General features: G+C 46.0%; 1 protein-coding gene across 10 annotated transcripts in view; it reads right to left on the bottom strand.

Annotated features, from left to right (window-relative positions):
- LOC129826514 (autism susceptibility gene 2 protein-like) overlaps nt 1–24,072 on the bottom strand; it is a 472,035-nt gene that overhangs the window by 51,702 nt on the left and 396,261 nt on the right. For all 10 annotated transcript variants that reach the window (XM_055887324.1, XM_055887330.1, XM_055887332.1 and 7 more), the window contains one exon: nt 2,562–2,610. In XM_055887324.1, the coding sequence (XP_055743299.1) occupies nt 2,562–2,610 (49 nt within the window). The remainder of the gene's footprint in view (nt 1–2,561; nt 2,611–24,072) is intronic.

Here is a 24,072-nt window from a genome sequence, read left to right as displayed (position 1 = left end):
CACCGCTTGGTATGACAACTGCTTGGCCTCCAACCATAGGGCGCTACTGAGGGTAGTGCGTACGACCCAGTACATCACTGTCAGAGGAATGTCCTCAAATTTTTCAAAGACCAGCCACCCTAGTCATAGACTGTTCTCTCTGATACCGCATGGCAAGCGGTACCGGAGCGCCAAGTCTGAACAGCTTCTACCCCCAAACCATAAGAGCGCTGAACAGCTAATGAAATGGCTACCCGGACTATTTGCATTGACCCACTTTTTCACTGGCTCTATGCACACTTACTGGACTCTACCCCCCCCCCCCCCCCCACACACACACTGACGCCACACAGACACACTTTCACATACGCTGCTGCTTCTCTGTTTATCGTCTATCCTGACTGCCTAGTCACTTTGACCCCTACCTACATTTACATATTAACTAAATTACCTCAACTACCTCGTACCGCTGCACATTGACTCAGTATCGGTACTCCTTGTATATAGCCTCATTATTGTTATTTTATTGTGTTACTATTTACTTTTTCCCTTTTGTAAATTGTTCTTACTTTTTAACTCTGCATTGTTGGGAAATGGTTTGTAAGTAACCATTTCACTGTAAAGTCTACACCTGTTGTGTTCGGCGCATGTGGCAAATTACATTTGATTTGATTACTATTTTGGACTGTCCAGTCTTCTAATAGTCCTAAACCATTCCATCTATTTGGTGATGCTACCTCTCCTCTAAGGACTAATACAAGGGAAGAAGTAAACATGCTCATTAGCACTCTCAGTGCTATACCAACTGTGTGTGTGTGTGTGTGTGTGTGTGTGTGTGTGTGTGTGTGTGTGTGTGTGTGTGTGTGTGTGTGTGTGTGTCTAAGTCTGGGTGTGTGTGTGTGTGTAAGTGCACCCAATCTCTGGGAGCCAATAGCTGTGCAGTCCCAATGATCAGAGGCTGAGTGGAGAGAGGGTGTAGATTGGTCTAGAGATAGACTGGTAATAGACTGGTAATGGGTCACATAGATATTCTGTATGGTGAACTAGAGGACAACAGTCCTCAGGCTGCTCTGCATTCTACACACAGGCCTGGCTAACCCATACACACACTTACACGCACTCACACACGCATGTATGAACCACACACACAGAATACCTAAAACTAGGATACGTTACAGTACAAAACAACAACGTGTAATGGTAGCAACTAGCATGATAATAACTTCTCACTCATCACTTAATCAGATGATCCAGACAGACAGGTGTCTGACTCCCCCCCCCCCACTCACTCACTCACTCACTCACTCACTCACTCACTCACTCACTCACTCACTCACTCACTCACTCACTCTCTCACTCTCTCACTCACACACACTGGTGTTGATTCCAGCTGTGACAAACAAGCTCTGATGGGATTGCTCGGATCTGGCTGTAATTGTCCAGTCCTAATCTCTGGGCCAGCCTGATGTGCATGGGACATGGGATGGGACCCACTGACACAGCTAGGCCCTCTCCCGATTGGATGAGGGAGAGAGTCAACATGTGTGTGTGTGTGTGTGTGTGTGTGTGTGTGTGTGTGTGTGTGTGTGTGTGTGTGTGTGTGTGTGTGTGTGTGTGTGTGTGTGTGTGTGTGTGTGTGTGTGTGTGTGTGTGTGTGTGTGTGAAACAACACCTAGGCCTACAACAACAATCTTCAATGACAACAGTGGAGACACTCTAGGGTAAATAAATAGGCATAGACACGTAATGTATCCTGGTTGTTATAAAAATGATGAGCTCATCACTGTAATGTCTGGAGTGGTCCTTCTGAGTCTTTCTGTACTGTTTGTGTTCAGGCATAACACAGGCTGGGTCCTACTCTATCCAAGGCAAGCTGGCCTCTCTCGCTCCTCCAGAAAATTGCCCCATTTTACAGAAATAGCTGTCATGCTGCATCTGTTAATGGGTCTGGTTCCTGCCCTGGGGGGACATGACATGAGCTACATGCTGCTATCCTTCATCAGCCAGGGGACTGCCCTGACCTCTCTGGCCTCCTACCATCCCGTTCTTCACCCCCCACCTTCCCTCCACATGTCTCCCCACTCAGCCTGAGAAGAGGTGCAGCACTCCCCCCGCCTACCCTCCTCCCCCTCGCCCACTCCCTCCCAGAGGGCCTGTGCTTACCTTGACTGAGAAGCTCAGTGCCCTCCCCCCTCCTCTGTCCTGTCGGCCATTACTGCCAAGCCTGCTGTCAGAAGTCTTGTATAGCCTAGGGGAACGTTCCCATTTGTGGATTGGAAGCATGTGGCAAGGAGCCTGTACATCCACTCTAATGAGCACAATATTGGTGTGGGAAGGGGAGATACGTAGGCCTTTGGTTGGGTGTCCCAATACAGTTCCACATCCAGGCAAGAAAATATGCAAATATAGCTGCTCTGGTTTGTCCTCAATCAATTCAGAATCAGAAAACATAATTGGTATGTAATAAACTGTCTTGGTATTCATTGACATGTCATCTACAAGGATGATGGTGGACTACACAGGGGAGAATGGTTTGTTTTGCCCATCCAAATGTAGTGTGAATATAGTAACCAAAATCTTACCTTCGGGTGTAGTGGGGGAGAAGAGTTTCTCGGATCCTACTTCAGATACCTGGAAGACAAGAGGAAGAAGAAACGTTAATAGTCTGGTAAGATGGATGACCTCTGTGGAAGACATTGGTAGTTTCCATACATGGGACACCTAGAGAACGTGACAAACTGCATTACACAATATAGGAAGGGATTGGATCCTTCAAAAACATCAGTAAAAATTGTAATGTTTACAGACACACTCATTATATTGAATTGGATCCACCTAGGGGGCTAACAGACATATTTCCAATGATCTACTGTAACCTATGTATATGAACACATGTCTCAGGCCCAATACAGCTACTGTACTCTACATCACTCATGCATATCCGACACAGTGACTCCTTGACTTGTGTTCAATCTATCTTGTTGAGAAGCAGCCCGTTCTCTGCACCTGACTGACTTCCTTTTTCTCACCACATCCCTCTCTCTGAGCAGAGCTGAGCTCTCTGTCCAGACAGAGACAAGGTAACATTAGGGGGCACTGTTGTGCCACCTGAAAGCCAGCCAGCCCAGTCACACTCACAGCACAGGAGGTTGTCAGAGAGGAGAGGACAGCAAAGGAAAGGAGAGGAAAGGAGAAAAGAAAGGAAAGGAGAAAGAAAAGAGAGGGGAACAAGGAGAAAGAGAGAGGTGAGAGAGAGGAGAGGAGAAAGAGAGGAGCGGAGAAAGAGAGGAGAGGAGAAAGAGAGGAGCGGAGAAAGAGAGGAGAGGAGAAAGAGAGGAGCGGAGAAAGAGAGGAGCGGAGAAAGAGAGGAGCGGAGAAAGAGCGGAGAAAGAGAGGAGAGGAGAAAGAGAGGAGCGGAGAAAGAGAGGAGAGGAGAAAGAGAGGAGCAGAGAAAGAGAGGAGCGGAGAAAGAGAGGAGCGGAGAAAGAGAGGAGCGGAGAAAGAGCGGAGAAAGAGAGGAGAGGAGAAAGAGAGGAGCGGAGAAAGAGAGGAGCGGAGAAAGAGAGGAGCGGAGAAAGAGAGGAGCGGAGAAAGAGAGGAAAGGAGAAAGAGAGGAAAGGAGAAAGAGAGGAAAGGAGAGGAGAAAGAGAGGAACGGAGAGGAGAAAGAGAAGGGGGTAGTACCATATGGTGGCTCAGCCTCTGCAGGATCTGAGCAGGAGCAGAGAATGTACAAAGACCATACACACAACACGACACAATGACAGCCACAACAAGCTAATGCTGCTCAATGTAAAGCGTAAATTATAAATCTAAAAAAAATAATAGTAATTGAAGCCACACTATAATAATGTGTTCATAAAATATATCTTATTTCACTTTTCATATAGAATCATTATGTCTTCAAAACATGACTTTATGAGAAATTGTTAATAAAATATTTGTTTTATCCAACTCTGCATTAATCACTATTATCATTTCCATCATTATAATTGTTCAGTTGAGAAAAGTTGTTTAAGGTCGAGTCCCTCCTGAGAGTAGGGCAAATTTCACACTGTGAGTAAGGGCCAGAGACAACGTCAAAACGGAAAAAGGCATCTGACTATGAAGTGACTGCAAGAGACTTGTAGACTAAACACGGGTAGCTTTTTCCTCCCTGGTCAGTTGTATGTGTAGATTCTGGCAAACCTTTACAGAAAGAGAAAACACCTTTTTATTTGAACAAAAATACACATTTCACCGGCCGGCGAGACACAAAACTTTTAAACACAGCTATGGAGTCGTACACCGACCAGAGACAACCTGCTAATGTGAGAGAAGGTGACAAAAGTATGCATTTAAAAGATCATATTTGTCACGACCGTCAAAAGAAGTGGACCAAAAGGTAGCGTGGTGAGCGTACATTTCCTTTTATTATAGAATGTCGCCAACAGAACAAGAAACAAAATAAACGACCGTGAAGCTTCCGAGGGCTATGGTGCCACTAACAAAGTCAACTACCCACAAACACCAAAGGAAAAAAGGCTGCCTAAGTATGATTCCCAATCAGAGACAACGAATGACAGCTGTCCCTGATTGAGAACCATACCCGGCCAAAACATAGAAATACAAAACATAGAAATAAAGAACATGGACTGCCCACCCAAATCACACCCTGACCAAACCAAATAGAGACATAAAAAGGCTCTCTAAGGTCAGGGCGTGACAATATTAACGATGCACTATGCAGAAATCGCTCTGCCATTTCTTGGCTGCCAAAATTCTAATAGTTTGCCTAATTTCACTTTATGTGACAAAACAAGCAGTCTTTGTGTAGAGAATCATTGTACCATCTAAACTGCTGTGAAATATATTTTCCATAACCAAAATGATTGTATTTTCAGCTGTTTGAAACTGGTGTACAAACCCAAATGTAAAAGATGCAAAAACAAAACTTAAGAACGGGAAGCATAGAAAAAGAGCACAAGAAGAGCACGAGAATGAAAGATCTAACTCACATTTCTATGTGTATTTGGCCGGGTCGCCAAAAAGTTACATATTGTAGCTTTAACACTGAACATCTTCCTCATCCTATGATGTAAGTCTAGATACACTTGGTGTAAATCACCATTTCCCCTCCTCGCCTCTTCCTCCCTGCTGGGACAGTTAAAACTGACGATATGCTAAAGCCATTGAGTCCCAGTGTCCTTAACTGCCATCATTGTAGTTTACGCTGTACAAAGGGAACATATACTGAACAAAAATATAAACGCAACATGTAAAGTGTTGGTCCCATTTTTCATGAGCTGAAATAAAAGATCCCAGAAATGTTCCATATGCACAAAAAAGCTTATTTCTCTCAAATGTTGTGCACAAATGTGTTTACATACCTGTTAGTGAGCATTTCTCCTTTGCCAAGATAATCCATCCACCTGATAGGTGTGGCATATCAAGAAGCTGATTAAACAGCATGATCATTACATAGGTGCACCTTGTTCTGGGGACAATAAAAAGCAACTCTAAAATGTGCAGTTTGTCACAACAAAATGCCACAGATGTCTCAAATTTTGAGGGAGGGTGCAATTGGCATGCTGTTGCCAGAGCTGTTGACAAAGAATTTATTGTTAATTTCTCTACCATAAGTTGCCTCCAATGTCGTTTTAGAGAATTTGGCAGTACATCCAACCGGCCTCACAACCCAGCCCAGGACCTCCACATCTGGCTTCTTCACCTGCAGGATTGTCTGAGACCAACCACCCGGACAGCTGATGGAACTGAGGAGTATTTATGTCTGTACTAAAGCCCTTTTGTGGGTAAAAACTAATTCTGACTGTCTGTCTCCCCAGTAGGTGGGCCTGGCTGCCAAGTGTGTGGGCCTATGCCCTCCCAGGCCCACCCATGGCTGAGCCCCCACCCATTCATGTGAAATCCATAGATTAGGGCCTTTTTTAATTTATTTAAATTGGCTGATTTCCTTATAATATAATTGTTGAAAATGTTGCATTAATATTTTTGTTCAGTATATGTAAAACAATGTTAGTGAATCAGAGAGATACAGAGAGACCTTCTTCTAAGACCTCCCAATCTAGATACTGCTACTGCCTTTACTGAACATGAGACTAGAGACACCCTCTCCTCTAATATCAACTATAACAGTGCTCCTCCAGCCTACAAAGTGCTCTAATAACTCTAACACTTTAACTTCCACTCAATGTATGCTACTGTATGCTACTGTATGCTACTGTATGCTACTGTATGGGTACTGTATGGTACTGTATGGGTACTGTATGGTACTGTATGGTACTGTATGGGTACTGTATGGTACTGTATGGGTACTGTATGGGTACTGTATGCTACTGTATGGGTACTGTATGCTACTGTATGGGTACTGTATGCTACTGTATGGGTACTGTATGGTACTGTATGCTACTGCATGGGTACTGTATGCTACTGTATGGGTACTGTATGGTACTGTATGCTACTGTATGGGTACTGTATGCTACTGTATGGGTACTGTATGGTACTGTATGGTACTGCATGGGTACGGTATGGTACTGTATGGGTACTGTATGGTACTGCATGGGTACGGTATGGCACTGCATGGGTACGGTATGGTACTGCATGGGTACTGTATGGCACTGCATGGGTACGGTATGGTACTGTATGCTACTGTATGGTACTGTATGGGTACTGTATGGTACTGCATGGGTACGGTATGGTACTGCATGGGTACTGTATGGTACTGCATGGGTACTGTATGGTACTGTATGGTACTGTATGGTACTGTATGGGTACTGTATGGTACTGTATGGGTACTGTATGGTACTACATGGTACTGTATGGTACTGCATAGGTACGGTATGGTACTGTATGGGTAGTGTATGGTACTGTATGGGTACTGTATGGTACTGTATGCTACTGTATGGGTACTGTATGCTACTGTATGGGTACTGTATGGTACTGTATGGTACTGCATGGGTACGGTATGGTACTGTATGGGTACTGTATGGTACTGCATGGGTACGGTATGGCACTGCATGGGTACGGTATGGTACTGCATGGGTACTGTATGGCACTGCATGGGTACAGTATGGTACTGTATGGTACTGTATGGTACTGTATGGGTACTGTATGGTACTGCATGGGTACGGTATGGTACTGCATGGGTACTGTATGGTACTGCATGGGTACTGTATGGTACTGCATGGGTAGTGTATGGTACTGTATGGTACTGCATGGTACTGTATGGTACTGCATGGGTACGGTAAGGTACTGTATGGGTACTGTATGGTACTGCATGGTACTGTATGGTACTGCATAGGTACGGTATGGTACTGTATGGGTACTGTATGGTACTGCATGGTACTGCATGGTACTGTATGGTACTGCATGGTACTGTGTGGTACTGTATGGTACTGTATGGGTACTGTATGGTACTGTATGGGTACTGTATGGTACTGCATGGTACTGTATGGTACTGCATAGGTACGGTATGGTACTGTATGGGTAGTGTATGGTACTGTATGGTACTGCATGGTACTGCATGGTACTGCATGGTACTGCATGGGTACGGTATGGTACTGTATGGTACTGCATGGGTACGGTATGGTACTGTATGGGTACTGTATGGTACTGCATGGTACTGTATGGTACTGCATGGGTACTGTATGGTACTGTATGGTACTGTATGGTACTGCATGGGTACTGTATGGTACTGTATGGTACTGTATGGTACTGCATGGGTACTGTATGGTACTGTATGGTACGGTGCACTTTCAGTGGAAGGAAGAGATAGAAGTGAATGCTTAGCTTCAGTAGCAGTGTTGTGGTGCTCCATTCCACCCTGTTTGTGGAGAGGAGTGGGAAGGAGAGAAAGACTGAGTGTTCTGCATTGCTCTCCTCCATTCTCCCAGAACCAGGCAGCTACAACACTATGCTCTTTGTTAGCTAGCACTTCACATTAAACGCTCCAGTACCAAGCCCTACCACTCGCCCGCCCGCCTGAATCACTGGCTGCCCTGGAGGGCCTGTGTGAAAATATGGACCAGGAGAAATTAAGCTTGTCAAGTGAACACGGGCGCTAGGTCGGGTCTGGGTGCTGGGTGCTGGGAGTGGCACACAGTGTCATGAAAACTAAATGGTTAGGTCATACTCTAAACAACTATAACTGTTTTGAACAAAGATGAAGAAAACAAAACAACAAACTTATAATATATTAAGACCTCTGTGTTTGTATGTGTTCAGTAAGGGCCAATTATGTTGCCGCCTAGTTGTTTTTATATTCCAACAAACGTAGCCGTTTCAACAACCAATGTTTAGGTCTAATGCTCTGTTTTGTATCCACCAACTCCACATGAGTCAGTCATATAATTCACAATTACAAGGCCAACTTACAAAGGCAGTTCTTAAAAGGCACGTGAAAACAGAGCATGCATTTGGCATTAAAAATGTGTTTATACTTCTGAACTTCTGGGTTAGCTTGGTCAAGTTTACATTTTTCGAGAGGGCTGTACTGTTGGCAGTCTCTGCGCCTGTGGTTGTGGTGTGCAGAGGTCATGTATAAACAAATTCTTCACACTCACTTTGTTGAGGGAGAACCCATGGCCATCATTAAAAAACACACAGGGAATGAAAGAAGAGAATGAGAGGAGAGGACAGGGGGCACCAACCAAAGGCTAGGTTTTCCAAAGGAAACAAGGAAATCGAACCATTTCAAAACGAAGGAAATTCAAGCCACATTTCTGGGAGCCAAAAGCCCTTGGACTGGGCAGCAGGAAGCCTGACCTTTGTGGCCGTCTGCTATTTGAGCCTGATGCTTCGGGGCCTGGCCTTCTCTCAGGATAGCCTTCAGCAGGCCTCATCTTTCCTTCCTTATTTTATTCATTAGCCATGCTTTATGATTCAGCTTCCTCTGAGCCACACGGGCTCCGTGAGAAAACACGCTGCCTGCCTGCTGGAGAGAAAAAAAGATAGAAAGAGAGACGGAGGGAGGGAGACAGCAGCTGTGAAATCCTCCCGTTTCCTCGCCAGGCCCGGCGTGGGGAGAGAGAGGGAACGAGGTGGGTAGGCGGTGGAGGGGGGTAGGGGTGTGAAATCCCACCAACGGAGTGCTAACTCCCCAAAGAGCCACATGCAGCACCATCATTCCGGGATTTAGGCAATGCCAAATTACAAATTAGACCACTGTTTGTTTTAAAAAGTCCCTCAACTTCCCAGAACACATCTGACTTATTGGCTGCATATACCTCCTGATAATACAGCACAAATAGAGAGGGCGGAAGGGAGGGAGACGGGGAGAGAGAACAACTACCCAGCATTTAGTGAGACATTTAGTGCCATGGGGCATAAACTGTCACTGCTTAGAAATATGACAAATCGTTAGCCATTTGAAATGTCCACATCAAATTCCACAAAATTCTGCACAATGAAGCCAAATTAGCTTTAGTTCTGCAGCAGGTTGGGTACCAAGGTTATCTCTTCAGCAGGCTGGCTAGCGAGGTTAGCTCTGCAGCAGGCTGGGTAGTGTGGTTAGCTCTGCAGCAGGCTGGGTAGTGTGGTTAGGTCTGCAGCAGGCTGGGTAGTGTGGTTAGCTCTGCAGCAGGCTGGCTAGCGAGGTTAGCTCTGCAGCAGGCTGGGTAGTGTGGTTAGCTCTGCAGCAGGCTGGGTAGTGTGGTTAGCTCTGCAGCAGGCTGGCTAGAGAGGTTAGCTCTGCAGCAGGCTGGGTAGTGTGGTTAGCTCTGCAGCAGGCTGGGTAGTGTGGTTAGCTCTGCAGCAGGCTGGTTAGCGAGGTTAGCTCTGCAGCAGGCTGGGTAGTGTGGTTAGCTCTGCAGCAGGCTGGGTAGTGTGGTTAGCTCTGCAGCAGGCTGGGTAGTGTGGTTAGCTCTGCAGCAGGCTGGTTAGCGAGGTTAGCTCTGCAGCAGGCTGGGTAGTGTGGTTAGCTCTGCAGCAGGCTGGGTAGTGTGGTTAGCTCTGAAGCAGGCTGGTTAGCGAGGTTAGCTCTGCAGCAGGCTGGGTAGCGAGGTTATCAACAGAATGACCTTCACCCATGAATTTATGAAAGGCATTGATCAGTTAAGGATGTGATTTCAAAAAGACAAGAAGGTCAGCAATTACCCACAATCAATTAACCTCATTTAGTGAATACTGCTGAGAGACCCATATCCCAGCGCTTAATATCAAACAATCTGTCCGAGCGCAGCCGTACCTTTGATCTAAAGCTCTTACTGCATGCTTTGCATTCCTGAACACTGAGCTAGATATTGAATTCCTGGACTGAGCTATATATTTAATTCCTGGACTGAGCTAGATATTTAATTCCTGGACTGAGCTAGATATTTAATTCCTGGACTGAGCTAGATATTTAATTCCTAGACTGAGCTAGAAATTTAATTCCTGGACTGAGCTAGATATGTAATTCCTGAACACTGAGCTAGATATTTAATTCCTGGACTCAGCTAGATATTTAATTCCTGAACACTGAGCTAGATATTTAATTCCCAGACTGAGTTAGATATTTAATTCCTGAACACTGAGCTAGATATTTAATTCCCAGACTGAGTTAGATATTTAATTCCTGAACACTGAGCTAGATATTTCATTCCTGGACTGAGCTAGATATTTCATTCCTGAACACTGAGCTAGATATTTCATTCCTGAACACTAAGCTAGATATTTCATTCCTGAACACTAAGCTAGATATTTCATTCCTGGACTGAGCTAGATATTTCATTCCTGAACACTGAGCTAGATATTTCATTCCTGAACACTAAGCTAGATATTTCATTCCTGAACACTGAGCTAGATATTTCATTCCTGAACACTGAGCTGGATATTTCATTCCTGGACTGAGCTAGATATTTCTTTCCTGAACACTGAGCTAGATATTTCATTCCTGAACACTGAGCTAGATATTTCATTCCTGGACTGAGCTAGATATTTCATTCCTGAACACTGAGCTAGATATTTCATTCCTGGACTGAGCTAGATATTTCATTCCTGAATACTGAGCAAGATATTTCATTCCTGGACTGAGCTAGATATTTCATTTCTGGACTGAGCTAGATATTTCATTCCTGAACAATGAGCAAGATATATAATTCCTTGACTGAGCTAGATATTTCATTCGTGGACTGAGCTAGATATTTCATTCCTGAACACTGAGCTAGATATTTCATTCCTGAATACTGAGCAAGATATTTCATTCCTGGACTGAGCTAGCTATTTCATTCCTGAACACTGAGCTAGATATTTCATTCCTGAACACTGAGCTAGATATTTAATTCCTGGAAACTGAGCTAGATATTTCATTCCTGAACACTGAGCTAGATATTTAATTCCTGAACACTGAGCTAGATATTTCATTCCTGGACTGAGCTAGATATTTCATTCCTGAACACTGAGCTAGATATTTCATTCCTGGACACTAAGCTAGATATTTCATTCCTGGACACTGAGCTAGATATTTCATTCCTGAACACTGAGCTAGATATTTCATTCCTGGACACTGAGCTAGATATTTAATTCCTGAACACTGAGCTAGATATTTCCAAATGGTGGAGAAAGAGGAGGAGGGGGGAGTACAATGTGTGCGTGGTGGTTAGGGAGGAACTAAACAAAACCATAACAAAATGGCAAATAAAAACCCAAGCGGAAACCCTATTCCCAGTCTCTGTCAAAATAATCTCTGGGTACATTTTGTACAGAATAGAACTGCAAAATCATTTGACTGTTTAATTGCAGAAGATTAAAAACAAGCAATGCTGGAGCTGTGTTATTCTGTTGTGGTTCCAAACCCACAAACATTCACATCCGCCTGTTTGTATTTTAGTCATTTAGCAGATGCTCTTATCCACAATGACTATCCAACTAATCCCTTTGGGACGCATGTAACAAAACAAAGACCCATTGACCACCATTGACCAGCTATGGCCAATAATACTCCATCCAACGGCATGCAGTGGGTTTAGCTGAGAAAGGCAGGGGAACAAACCTACTGTATTTCATCCATGGGTCGATAGTGATCATGCCTTATTGCCTCTGCTCTACCTCCTAGACAAAGCCAATCATGATGCATTATATTCCCTGTAGTGGTGTACATGGGTTGTGTTTGATGCATGAACCATTCAGCCATACGTTCTCCAACATCCCCCTGCATGCCTCCCATGGTACAAGACCTACCACCATCCATCCATGGGAATGGGAGAGGAGAGGGAAGGAGAGGCAGGGAGGGGAGGGTATGTTACTACAGGGCTGTTCTATCTGGACTATCACCGGGGAGGGCACTGCACTGGGCGGCCATGACATGATGCAACACTGCACTTGACAGGGCAGCCAGAGAGGGAGAGAGAGCAGAGGGAAAGAGAGAGAGACCCCAGTGGGGGGTGACTCAGAAGGGGCAAGCTGGCTGGCACAGACAACCAAGCTCTCAATTACCCTGGCAGCAGCCCCACTCTGTCCCTGCCCACCCGCCACCTCCCACCTCCCCTCTCACCACCACACACTGTGTTAATTTGCGGTCCGGGTCGGTGTTTCATCACTGTCACCCTGTTCTGACAGCTCCTTTCCTCCTCGTCTCCTCCTCTCCTCCACTGTCACCCAGCAGCCAACAACCCTCCATTCTCCTCCACCCACCCTCATTCATCCTCCTTACAGCTCTTCTGACATTAAGAGCTGGGACCAGGTCCAAAGCTGCCATTTACGTAACAATCATGTCAGGGTAGCCACTGCTTTGATAAATATTTTCATCCGCACCCACTCAGGCCTTGAAGTACAATCACCCTCTAACCCCAATCCTCTTGCTCTTATTTGCTTGCTCGTTGTTTTTGCCTATCTGGGCCTGAATTAAAATGTATCTTAGTAGGAGTGCTGATTTAAGATCATTTTGACCTTTTAGATTATATTGATTAATATTACATGTACAGGGGGGACCTGATCCTAGATCAGCACTCGTATTCTGAGACGTTTGATACATAGGGCCCCTGACTATCTAGTAGCAGGAGAAACCGAGACATCAGGCGGTGGGTCTTGTGATACAGCAGCCAACGTGAGGGTGGATCTGAGACTTCTGTGGCTGTTGCTGTGTTCAGCCATGCATAACTGGCCTGGCTGCCTGAATGGCACAGCAGATTAATGATCTCCCTCCTCGCTCTGCACTCGTTTCTCCTTCTTTTACTCCTCCTATGATCCACAAACTTAATGACCTCCCGAGAGGTCATTTATCATAAGATGCAGAGCATTTCCCCCACACTGTCAGGCAGATAGGCAGGGTTAGCAGGGATGGAGGGGGCTGGAGGTAGGGCAGCCCACCAGTCAGAACAGGTGTGGGACAGCAAGATTACAGACACCTCCCTACATACACACCCAGAGGTGTTGAGAAGACTGGGACAAACCAGAAACCATTAGATATAGCCTCCCTCACTTAGAGCATTATTAACATATTAATGCCACACGCACACGCACCCACACACACGTACAGCACAGCTCTTTGTGTGTGTGTGTGTGTGTGTGGGGGGGGGGGACGAGTCCCTGGCCTTGCATTCCCTAGCAACAGCAGCGGGTAAGTAAATGCAGAGAGAGAAAGAGGGGCTTGAGCTTTGTGTAAAATATGACCCTGCGTCTCAGTTACCACTATCCCTTCTCCCTTTTCCACCCCCACCACCCACACCCCACCTCTATCCTCCCCGCTGTTGAGGAGCAGTTGCTAGCCCTTATCATGTCCTCCCGTCGGTTTAGTATACAAATTAGCAGTCTATCAGGGGAGTGCAGGGGCCCGTTTCATCAGCAGGAGAAGGGCAGAGGCACGCATTGCATTAAAGCCCCATGCAGCAAGAGACAGGCAGGGTCACAAATCACAGAGGCAGCAGCTCCCTGGGGCGCCACTAGGGCCGCAGTAACCAGATAAGGAGAAATGAGGAAAACGGACATGACATATTTCACAGGACGCTCGCCCCAGACCCATTCTACTACCTGGAGGGGAAGAGAGGGAGCAAGAGGGGGGTGACAAATGAAAACCTCAACCCAGGGAAGAAGAGAAAAATAAGGACTGAAGTAAAAAGAAAAAAAGAAAAAAGAAAGAAAAGAAAAAAAGAAAAAAGAAAGAAAGAAGGAAGAAACATTTTGATTTGAAAAGGCAGGAAATGACAGAGTCAAAGTTGCCTAAATCAGATTACCGGATAAATTCCCGGTGAATTAGAGAACTGGGATGAGCTATCAGTGCCAGTTAAGTGAACCTGTGCATTGATATTCCTGTTTCACATTTCAACAGAGATAAACCGCTGAGAACGTCTTTCATTAAACAGCATAATGCACCAAGCCACATGCTAAATTGGCCTAATAAAGGAAAGACAGACAAAATCATCTAAGCTATCACTATCCATTTAACTCAATTAGCCCCATGCTGAATCTGAACCTAAAACCTGCAGATAAAAAATGAGGATAATATGTGGCTAGCTAAGCTAACTCCTCCCTGGCCATGTCTCGTATAACACAGAGAGGTGTCACACAGAGATTGTGTTATCTACCGTGCAAGGTTAGATAACGGTCAGTGTGGCACAGTTATCATACTGTGATAAAGGAGTCCTGGTGTAGCCTGGCTGTTACCATGGGCTGGGTGAAGGTCTGCATAGCCTGGCAGGAGGGCATGGAGGAGGGAGATATAGCCTGGTAGGAGGGTATGGACGAGGGAGATATAGTCTGGTAGGAGGGTATGGAGGAGGGAGATATAGCCTGGTAGGAGGGTATGGAGGAGGGAGATATAGCATGGTAGGAGAGAGATATAGCCTGGTAGGAGATGGTAGGGAAATATAGCCTAGTAGGAGATGGTAGGGAGATATAGCCTGGTAGGAGACGGTAGGGAAATATAGCCTAGTAGGAGACGGTAGGGAGATATAGCCTGGTAGGAGACGGTAGGGAAATATAGCCTGGTAGGAGACGGTAGGGAAATATAGCCTGGTAGGAGACGGTAGGGAAATATAGCCTGGTGGGAGATGGTGGGGAAATATAGCCTGGTAGGAGACGGTAGGGAAATATAACCTGGTAGGAGACGGTAGGGAGATATAGCCTGGTAGGAGACGGTAGGGAAATATAGCCTGGTAGGAGACGGTAGGGAAATATAGCCTGGTAGGGGACGGTAGGGAAATAAAGCCTGGTAGGGGACGGTAGGGAAATATAGCCTGGTAGGAGACGGTAAGGAAATATAGCCTGGTAGGAGACGGTAGGGAGATATAGCTTGGTAGGAGACGGTAGGGAGATATAGCCTCGTCCCAGATGGCACCATTTTCCCTATATAGTGCACTACATGTACTTTTAACTAGAGCCCTATGGTTCCCATCTGGGAAGCAACCATAGCCTGGCTCCCAATGAGGAGGGAGATCTAGCCTGGCTCACTCCAGCTCAGTTCAGAATGGCTTGCTGGGCCACAGCCCTCCACGGCCCTCCTCATCATCTCCTGCTCCTTAATGTCAGAATGTGTGTGTGGGATAAGGAGCAGGTAATCTCTCAATGGAATCAGGGCTGTTCTTCATTACTCCCAGGGCAAATAGGGATCAGAGGGCTGCCTGCCTGCCTGCCTGCGCTTCTCTCACTGACTGGCAGCTGAGACCAGAGATAGATAGTCCAGGGAGATGGTCATTATGGTCAAGGCTCCATGATCTCTGATTGGTTGTTTGACAGCTTTGACCAATCCCTCCTCTTCCTCCTGTGTGTTTATTATAGGACAGTCTTCCTAATCTCCTATGACCACAACCTTTTTTGTTACCTTTACCCAGTCCTGACAATAATTCAGTCTCAGGTATATGACAACAGCCTTCTTCATCTGTATTTTAGACCATCATTGTTTCTCTGAGAATCATCACACTATGGATGCATTGTTCATAGAGAAAGGTTAAAGATACCTCAGGATATGTAATAATAATCCCCCACTGCTGCAGTGGAGCTCCATCACCAACTACTATCCTAACAGAGACACACATTACAGCCCTCTGTGACATAAGCTGTGTCCCAAATGGCTCCCTATTACCAATTTACCAAACTACTTTAGTGCCCAGAAGGATCTGGTCAAACGTAGTGCACTACATAGGCAATAGGGTGCTATTTGGGACGAAAGTATGATCGCCCTGAGGTGCAGAGATGAGAGCTGGAGGCAGTGTGGTTGGTAGACAAACCACCTCTCCTCTTACTGCAGCTTGTTAGAGGAGAGGGGCTTAAAGCACCGCTCAATAGAACTCTGTTCCCCTTGTTTCTCTTCCAACCAGAACAATGTCTAGGTCAGTCATCTAGTGAGCCTACCTCAGGCTATAAACTAAGTTACCTTCCTCCTCCTCCACGTTTTAAGGCCACACTGACTGTAGCAGCTTAAGCTTTGAATTCGCCAAAAAGGGAAACGACATGTTTGTTTAAAAAATGCATTTAAAAAATGCATTGATAACAAGGCATTGTGACCCTCCTCTTTTCCCCTCCAACCCACACAGTGTATTTCCACCAACCAGGGAGGCCATCTCACTAGGAGAAGAAAAGGCAGTAAGGTCACCTGTGGTATGCTCCACCAAGCACGGAGGAAGACTTTAATGGGGTAGGATGGAATGAGATGGGCCCCTGGGCTCCACACACCTAGCCTGAGTCTCACTTTAGACTCAGCACCCATTGTGTACATTTACTGGTACACACATCCTAGACTGACTGATACAATATATTATATCATTAAAATACTTATCCTACAACCAGAAACATGAAAGGACTATCAGTACATACATTAATAAAGCAATATTACATAAGTGGATATATTTTACTGTGCTTTGTGGCACGTCGTGATGCGGTCGGTAGGTAGGAGACTTTAGCAGAGTCTTGGACTTAACGTATCAGGACTCTACAGTAGTGCAGTAGAACCAGAACACTAAAGTAGTGCAGTGGTATCAGAACACTAAAGTAGTGCAGTGGTATGAGAACACTAAAGTAGTGCAGTGGTATCAGAACACTAAAGTAGTGCAGTGGTATCAGGACTCTACAGTAGTGCAGTGGTATCAGGACACTACAGTAGTGCAGTGGTATCAGAACACTAAAGTAGTGCAGTGGTATCAGGACTCTACAGTAGTGCAGTGGTATCAGGACTCTACAGTAGTGCAGTGGAACCAGAACACTAAAGTAGTGCAGTGGTATCAGAACACTAAAGTAGTGCAGTGGTATCAGGACTCTACAGTAGTGCAGTGGAATCAGAACACTAAAGTACTGCAGTGGTATCAGAACACTAAAGTAGTGCAGTGGTATCAGGACACTACTGTAGTGCAGTGGTATCAGGACACTAAAGTAGTGCAGTGGTATCAGGACACTACTGTAGTGCAATGGTATCAGGACTCTACAGTAGTGCAGTGGTATCAGGACACTACAGTAGTGCAGTGATATCAGGACACTAAAGTAGTGCAGTGGTATCAGGACACTAAAGTAGTGCAGTGGAATCAGAACACTAAAGTAGTGGAGTGGTATCAGGACACTAAAGTAGTGCAGTGGAATCAGAACACTAAAGTACTGCAGTGGTATCAGAACACTAAAGTAGTGCAGTGGTTTCAGGACTCTACAGTAGTGCAGTGGTATCAGGACTCTACAGTAGTGCAGTGGAACCAGAACACTAAAGTAGTGCAGTGGTATCAGAACACTAAAGTAGTGCAGTGGTATCAGAACACTAAAGTAGTGCAGTGGTATCAGGACTCTACAGTAGTGCAGTGGAATCAGAACACTAAAGTAGTGCAGTGGTATCAGGACACTAAAGTAGTGCAGTGGTATCAGGACTCTACAGTAGTGCAGTGGTATCAGGACTCTACAGTAGTGCAGTGGTATCAGGACACTAAAGTAGTACAGTGGAATCAGAACACTAAAGTAGTGCAATGGTATCAGGACTCTACAGTAGTGCAATGGTATCATGACACTAAAGTAGTGCAGTGGTTTCAGGACTCTATAGTAGTGCAGTGGTATCAGGACTCTACAGTAGTGCAGTGGTTTCAGGACTCTACTGTAGTGCAGTGGTATCAGAACACTAAAGTAGTGCAGTGGTTTCAAGACTCTACAGTAGTGCAGTGGTTTCAGGACTCTACAGTAGTGCAGTGGTATCAGGACTCTACAGTAGTGCAGTGGTATCAGGACACTACAGTAGTGCAGTGGTTTCAGGACTCTACAGTAGTGCAGTGGTATCAGGACTCTACAGTAGTGCAGTGGTATCAGGACTCTACAGTAGTGCAATGGTATCAGGACACTACAGTAGTGCAGTGGTTTCAGGACTCTACAGTAGTGCAGTGGTATCAGAACACTAAGGTAGTGCAGTGGTATCAGGACTCTACAGTAGTGCAGTGGTATCAGGACTCTACAGTAGTGCAGTGGTATCAGGACACTACAGTAGTGCAGTGGTATCAGGACACTACAGTAGTGCAGTGGTTTCAGGACTCTACAGTAGTGCAGTGGTATCAGGACTCTACAGTAGTGCAATGGTATCAGGACACTACAGTAGTGCAGTGGTTTCAGGACTCTACAGTAGTGCAGTGGTATCAGAACACTAAAGTAGTGCAGTGGTATCAGGACACTACAGTAGTGCAGTGGTATCAGGACACTACAGTAGTGCAGTGGTTTCAGGACTCTACAGTAGTGCAGTGGTATCAGGACTCTACAGTAGTGCAATGGTATCAGGACACTACAGTAGTGCAGTGGTTTCAGGACTCTACAGTAGTGCAGTGGTATCAGAACACTAAAGTAGTGCAGTGGTATCAGGACTCCACAGTAGTGCAGTGGTATCAGGACACTACAGTAGTGCAGTGGTTTCAGGACTCTACAGTAGTGCAGTGGTTTCAGAACACTACAGTAGTACAGTGGTATCAAGCCTCTACAGTAGTGCAGTGGTATCAAGCCTCTACAGTAGTGCAGTGGTATTAGGATACTACAGTAGTGCAGTGGTTTCAGGACTCTACAGTAGTGCAGTGGTATCAGGACTCTACAGTAGTGCAGTGGTATCAGGACACTACAGTAGTGCAGTGGTATCACGACACTACAGTAGTGCAGTGGTTTCAGGACTCTACAGTAGTGCAGTGGTTTCAGGACACTACAGTAGTACAGTGGTATCAAGCCTCTACAGTAGTGCAGTGGTATCAAGCCTCTACAGTAGTGCAGTGGTATTAGGATACTACAGTAGTGCAGTGGTTTCAGGACTCTACAGTAGTGCAGTGGTTTCAGGACTCTACAGTAGTGCAGTGGTTTCAGGACTCTACAGTAGTGCAGTGGTATCAGAACACTAAAGTAGTGCAGTGGTTTCAGGACTCTACAATAGTGCAGTTGTTTCAGGACTCTACAGTAGTGCAGTGGTATCAGAACACTAAAGTAGTGCAATGGTATCAGGACTCTACAGTAGTGCAGTGGTATCAGGACACTACAGTAGTGCAGTGGTTTCAGGACTCTACAGTAGTGCAGTGGTATCAGGACAATACAGTAGTGCAGTGGTTTCAGGACTCTACAGTAGTGCAGTTGTTTCAGGACTCTACAGTAGTGCAGTGGTATCAGAACACTAAAGTAGTGCAATGGTATCAGGACTCTACAGTAGTGCAGTGGTATCAGGACACTACAGTAGTGCAGTGGTTTCAGGACTCTACAGTAGTGCAGTGGTTTCAGGACACTAGTACAGTGGTATCAAGCCTCTACAGTAGTGCAGTGGTATCAAGCCTCTACAGTAGTGCAGTGGTATCAGGACACTACAGTAGTGCAGTTGTTTCAGGACTCTACAGTAGTGCAGTGGTATCAGGACAATACAGTAGTGCAGTGATTTCAGGACTCTACAGTAGTGCAGTGGTTTCAGGACTCTACAGTAGTGCAGTTGTTTCAGGACTCTACAGTAGTGCAGTGGTTTCAGGACTCTACAGTAGTGCAGTGGTATCAGGACTCTACAGTAGTGCAGTGGTATCAGGACTCTACAGTAGTGCAGTGGTAACAGGACTCTACAGTAGTGCAGTGGTATCAGGACACTACAGTAGTGCAGTGGTTTCAGGACTCTACAGTAGTGCAGTGGTATCAGGACTCTACAGTAGTGCAGTGGTATCAGGACTCTACAGTAGTGCAATGGTATCAGGACACTACAGTAGTGCAGTGGTTTCAGGACTCTACAGTAGTGCAGTGGTATCAGAACACTAAGGTAGTGCAGTGGTATCAGGACTCTACAGTAGTGCAGTGGTATCAGGACTCTACAGTAGTGCAGTGGTATCAGGACACTACAGTAGTGCAGTGGTATCAGGACACTACAGTAGTGCAGTGGTTTCAGGACTCTACAGTAGTGCAGTGGTATCAGGACTCTACAGTAGTGCAATGGTATCAGGACACTACAGTAGTGCAGTGGTTTCAGGACTCTACAGTAGTGCAGTGGTATCAGAACACTAAAGTAGTGCAGTGGTATCAGGACACTACAGTAGTGCAGTGGTTTCAGGACTCTACAGTAGTGCAGTGGTATCAGGACTCTACAGTAGTGCAATGGTATCAGGACACTACAGTAGTGCAGTGGTTTCAGGACTCTACAGTAGTGCAGTGGTATCAGAACACTAAAGTAGTGCAGTGGTATCAGGACTCCACAGTAGTGCAGTGGTATCAGGACACTACAGTAGTGCAGTGGTTTCAGGACTCTACAGTAGTGCAGTGGTTTCAGGACACTACAGTAGTACAGTGGTATCAAGCCTCTACAGTAGTGCAGTGGTATCAAGCCTCTACAGTAGTGCAGTGGTATTAGGATACTACAGTAGTGCAGTGGTTTCAGGACTCTACAGTAGTGCAGTGGTATCAGGACTCTACAGTAGTGCAGTGGTATCAGGACACTACAGTAGTGCAGTGGTATCAGGACACTACAGTAGTACAGTGGTATCAAGCCTCTACAGTAGTGCAGTGGTATCAAGCCTCTACAGTAGTGCAGTGGTATTAGGATACTACAGTAGTGCAGTGGTTTCAGGACTCTACAGTAGTGCAGTGGTTTCAGGACTCTACAGTAGTGCAGTGGTTTCAGGACTCTACAGTAGTGCAGTGGTATCAGAACACTAAAGTAGTGCAGTGGTTTCAGGACTCTACAATAGTGCAGTTGTTTCAGGACTCTACAGTAGTGCAGTGGTATCAGAACACTAAAGTAGTGCAATGGTATCAGGACTCTACAGTAGTGCAGTGGTATCAGGACTCTACAGTAGTGCAGTGGTTTCAGGACTTTACAGTAGTGCAGTGGTTTCAGGACTCTACAGTAGTGCAGTGGTATCAGGACTCTACAGTAGTGCAGTTGTTTCAGGACTCTACAGTAGTGCAGTGGTTTCAGGACTCTACAGTAGTGCAGTGGTATCAGGACTCTACAGTAGTGCAGTGGTTTCAGGACTCTACAGTAGTGCAGTGGTTTCAGGACTCTACAGTAGTGCAGTTGTTTCAGGACTCTACAGTAGTGCAGTGGTATCAGAACACTAAAGTAGTGCAATGGTATCAGGACTCTACAGTAGTGCAGTGGTATCAGGACACTACAGTAGTGCAGTGGTTTCAGGACTCTACAGTAGTGCAGTGGTTTCAGGACACTAGTACAGTGGTATCAAGCCTCTACAGTAGTGCAGTGGTATCAAGCCTCTACAGTAGTGCAGTGGTATCAGGACACTACAGTAGTGCAGTTGTTTCAGGACTCTACAGTAGTGCAGTGGTATCAGGACAATACAGTAGTGCAGTGGTTTCAGGACTCTACAGTAGTGCAGTGGTTTCAGGACTCTACAGTAGTGCAGTTGTTTCAGGACTCTACAGTAGTGCAGTGGTTTCAGGACTCTACAGTAGTGCAGTGGTATCAGGACTCTACAGTAGTGCAGTGGTTTCAGGACTCTACAGTAGTGCAGTGGTTTCAGGACACTACAGTAGTGCAGTTGTTTCAGGACTCTACAGTAGTGCAGTGGTATCTCAGTACTGTAACAGTAGTAGTGTTGTCATGATAACAGCATTTTTACTTCGATACCGATACCAGATTTAGTATTGTGATACTCGATACTATCACAATACTCAATACCATTTTTTTTTGTTGCCAAAGTCACAGAATGGCACCTGATCCAGATAAACTCAACTACTGCTCTGTTCAATTGCATCTTTTGAGTTTAATATCATTACATTAAAAAATAAATACGTCAACATTTTTCAGAGACAGCCATGTATGGATTAATGAATCAATTATAGAATTATACAATAGATTTGACTTTGTTTTTACCAATCTAACCACATAAAAACATCATGGTAATACTTTATTTGAATGGCAAACTATTGATAAACTGGATAAATCAAGATGCAGACTAGGTCTATTCACAATACAGGTGAATACATATTCAATAGAAGTTTATGTATGCATTGAGTTATTGAGCTTGTTTTGGCTGATTTCATGGGGCTACAGATGACAAACAATCTGTTGATGTTAGCTTCAGCTGTAAGCTAGTAAGGAAAGTTAGCCTACAAAGCTGGACGCTACCGGTATCTTCTTGAATTGTAAATTGTTCTAGCCTGTATGGACGTTGTTTTGCGAACAGCAATTAACAGTTTCTACATGCCGTGTCACATTATTCAAGTGTGTTAACTTCTGTGTAGCATGAGTGGCGAGGTAACATGATGCAGCCCAGGCTAAGTGGAGCCGAGCCCACACACAGGAGGACATTGGCTGCGCTGATAGACAGACTTGATCCATGAGACACATTTGACACACCCTGTCAGCATGGCTCTACACTCTCTCACACGGGGCTGGTGTTTCTGGGGGAGTAACAATAACAGCATTTCCCAACTGCCAAAGCAGCGGAATTCAGTCAGGGATTAAGAATTCAGCCCAGGATCCTGCTTATATGTCAGCCACCGCCGTGAAAGTAGGCCAGGCTCTCACAGGATCAATACAGTCACTTGTCTGCTGGCTGGTGGAGAGAGGGAGGCAAAGTGGAGGAGGGGGGAGGGAAGTGGAAAACTGGAGGGCAGGACCTGGCAACCCTGGCCAACATGTCCACCCTGGCCACCCCCATACCCCCACCTCCCACCCCCATGCACAAACAGACATGGTATGCACTATATAAAGGAGGCTCAGACCTAAGCCCCTATTAATGTTGGAAAAGGACACGGCACGTTAAGTGGAATTTACTTTTAAAGAGGACACGGGCCTCAGGTTACTGGTATCTGAAACCCAAACCTCTCTGGGAGGCCTCGTGCCCAGGCCAGGCAGGACACCCAATGCCCAGGCAGGGCAGGACACCCAACGCCCAGGCCCTGCAGGACACCCAACGCCCAGGCCAGGGAGGACACCCAACGCCCAGGCCAGGCAGGACATCCAACGCCCAGGCCAGGCAGGACACCCAACGCACAGGCCAGGCAAGACATCCAACGCCAAGGCCAGGCAGGACACCCAACGCCTAGGCCAGGTAGGACACCCAATGCCCAGGCCAAGCAGGACACCCAACGCCTAGGCCAGGTAGGACACCCAACGCCTAGGCCAAGCAGGACACCCAACGCCCAGGCCAGGCAGGACACCCAACGCCAAGGCCAGGCAGGACACCCAACGCCTAGGCCAGGTAGGACACCCAACGCCTAGGCCAGGTAGGACACCCAACGCCTAGGCAGCCCTTGAGAAATACTTCTCCCATCCACTCAGCTGTCCTTAGAAATAGACGGAGGAAGGATGGAGGGACAGAAGGGAGCAGGGGTCAGCACAGCTTTATGTTGCTTCACTACCACCATTGTCAAACACGGTAACACGCCTACAGCGTTGGCGGAGGAGGAAGAGACCGGGCAGGCGGCGTGTTTCTGGGTTTGTGGTCAGTCAGACACTCATTGGTTGGTGGATGTCAGTTGGTGACAAGAGGGTGGGGGGGTGGGGGGGGGGGGGTCAGGGTCCTAACTCCTGGGGGGTAATTCAATAACAAATGGCACCTGTGGCGTTAGAGACATGCATCCTTTATTTAGGGCATGGCATAGCTTTAATTGATGCCTTTATTCTACTGGTGACAGTGTGACATGACACAACCAGAGCCCAGGCATGTCAGAGACATGGTTTATGAGGGGAATGCTAGGGTAGATATTAGGCAAGGGTTGACTCCTAAATGACACCCTATTCTCTGTATAGTGCACTACT

The sequence above is a fragment of the Salvelinus fontinalis genome, chromosome 28, assembly GCF_029448725.1.
Source record: "Salvelinus fontinalis isolate EN_2023a chromosome 28, ASM2944872v1, whole genome shotgun sequence".
In the NCBI taxonomy this organism is placed as follows: Eukaryota; Metazoa; Chordata; class Actinopteri; order Salmoniformes; family Salmonidae; genus Salvelinus; species Salvelinus fontinalis.
Note: the sequence above shows the minus strand (reverse complement) of the source record. Positions and strands in the feature narration are given on the sequence as shown.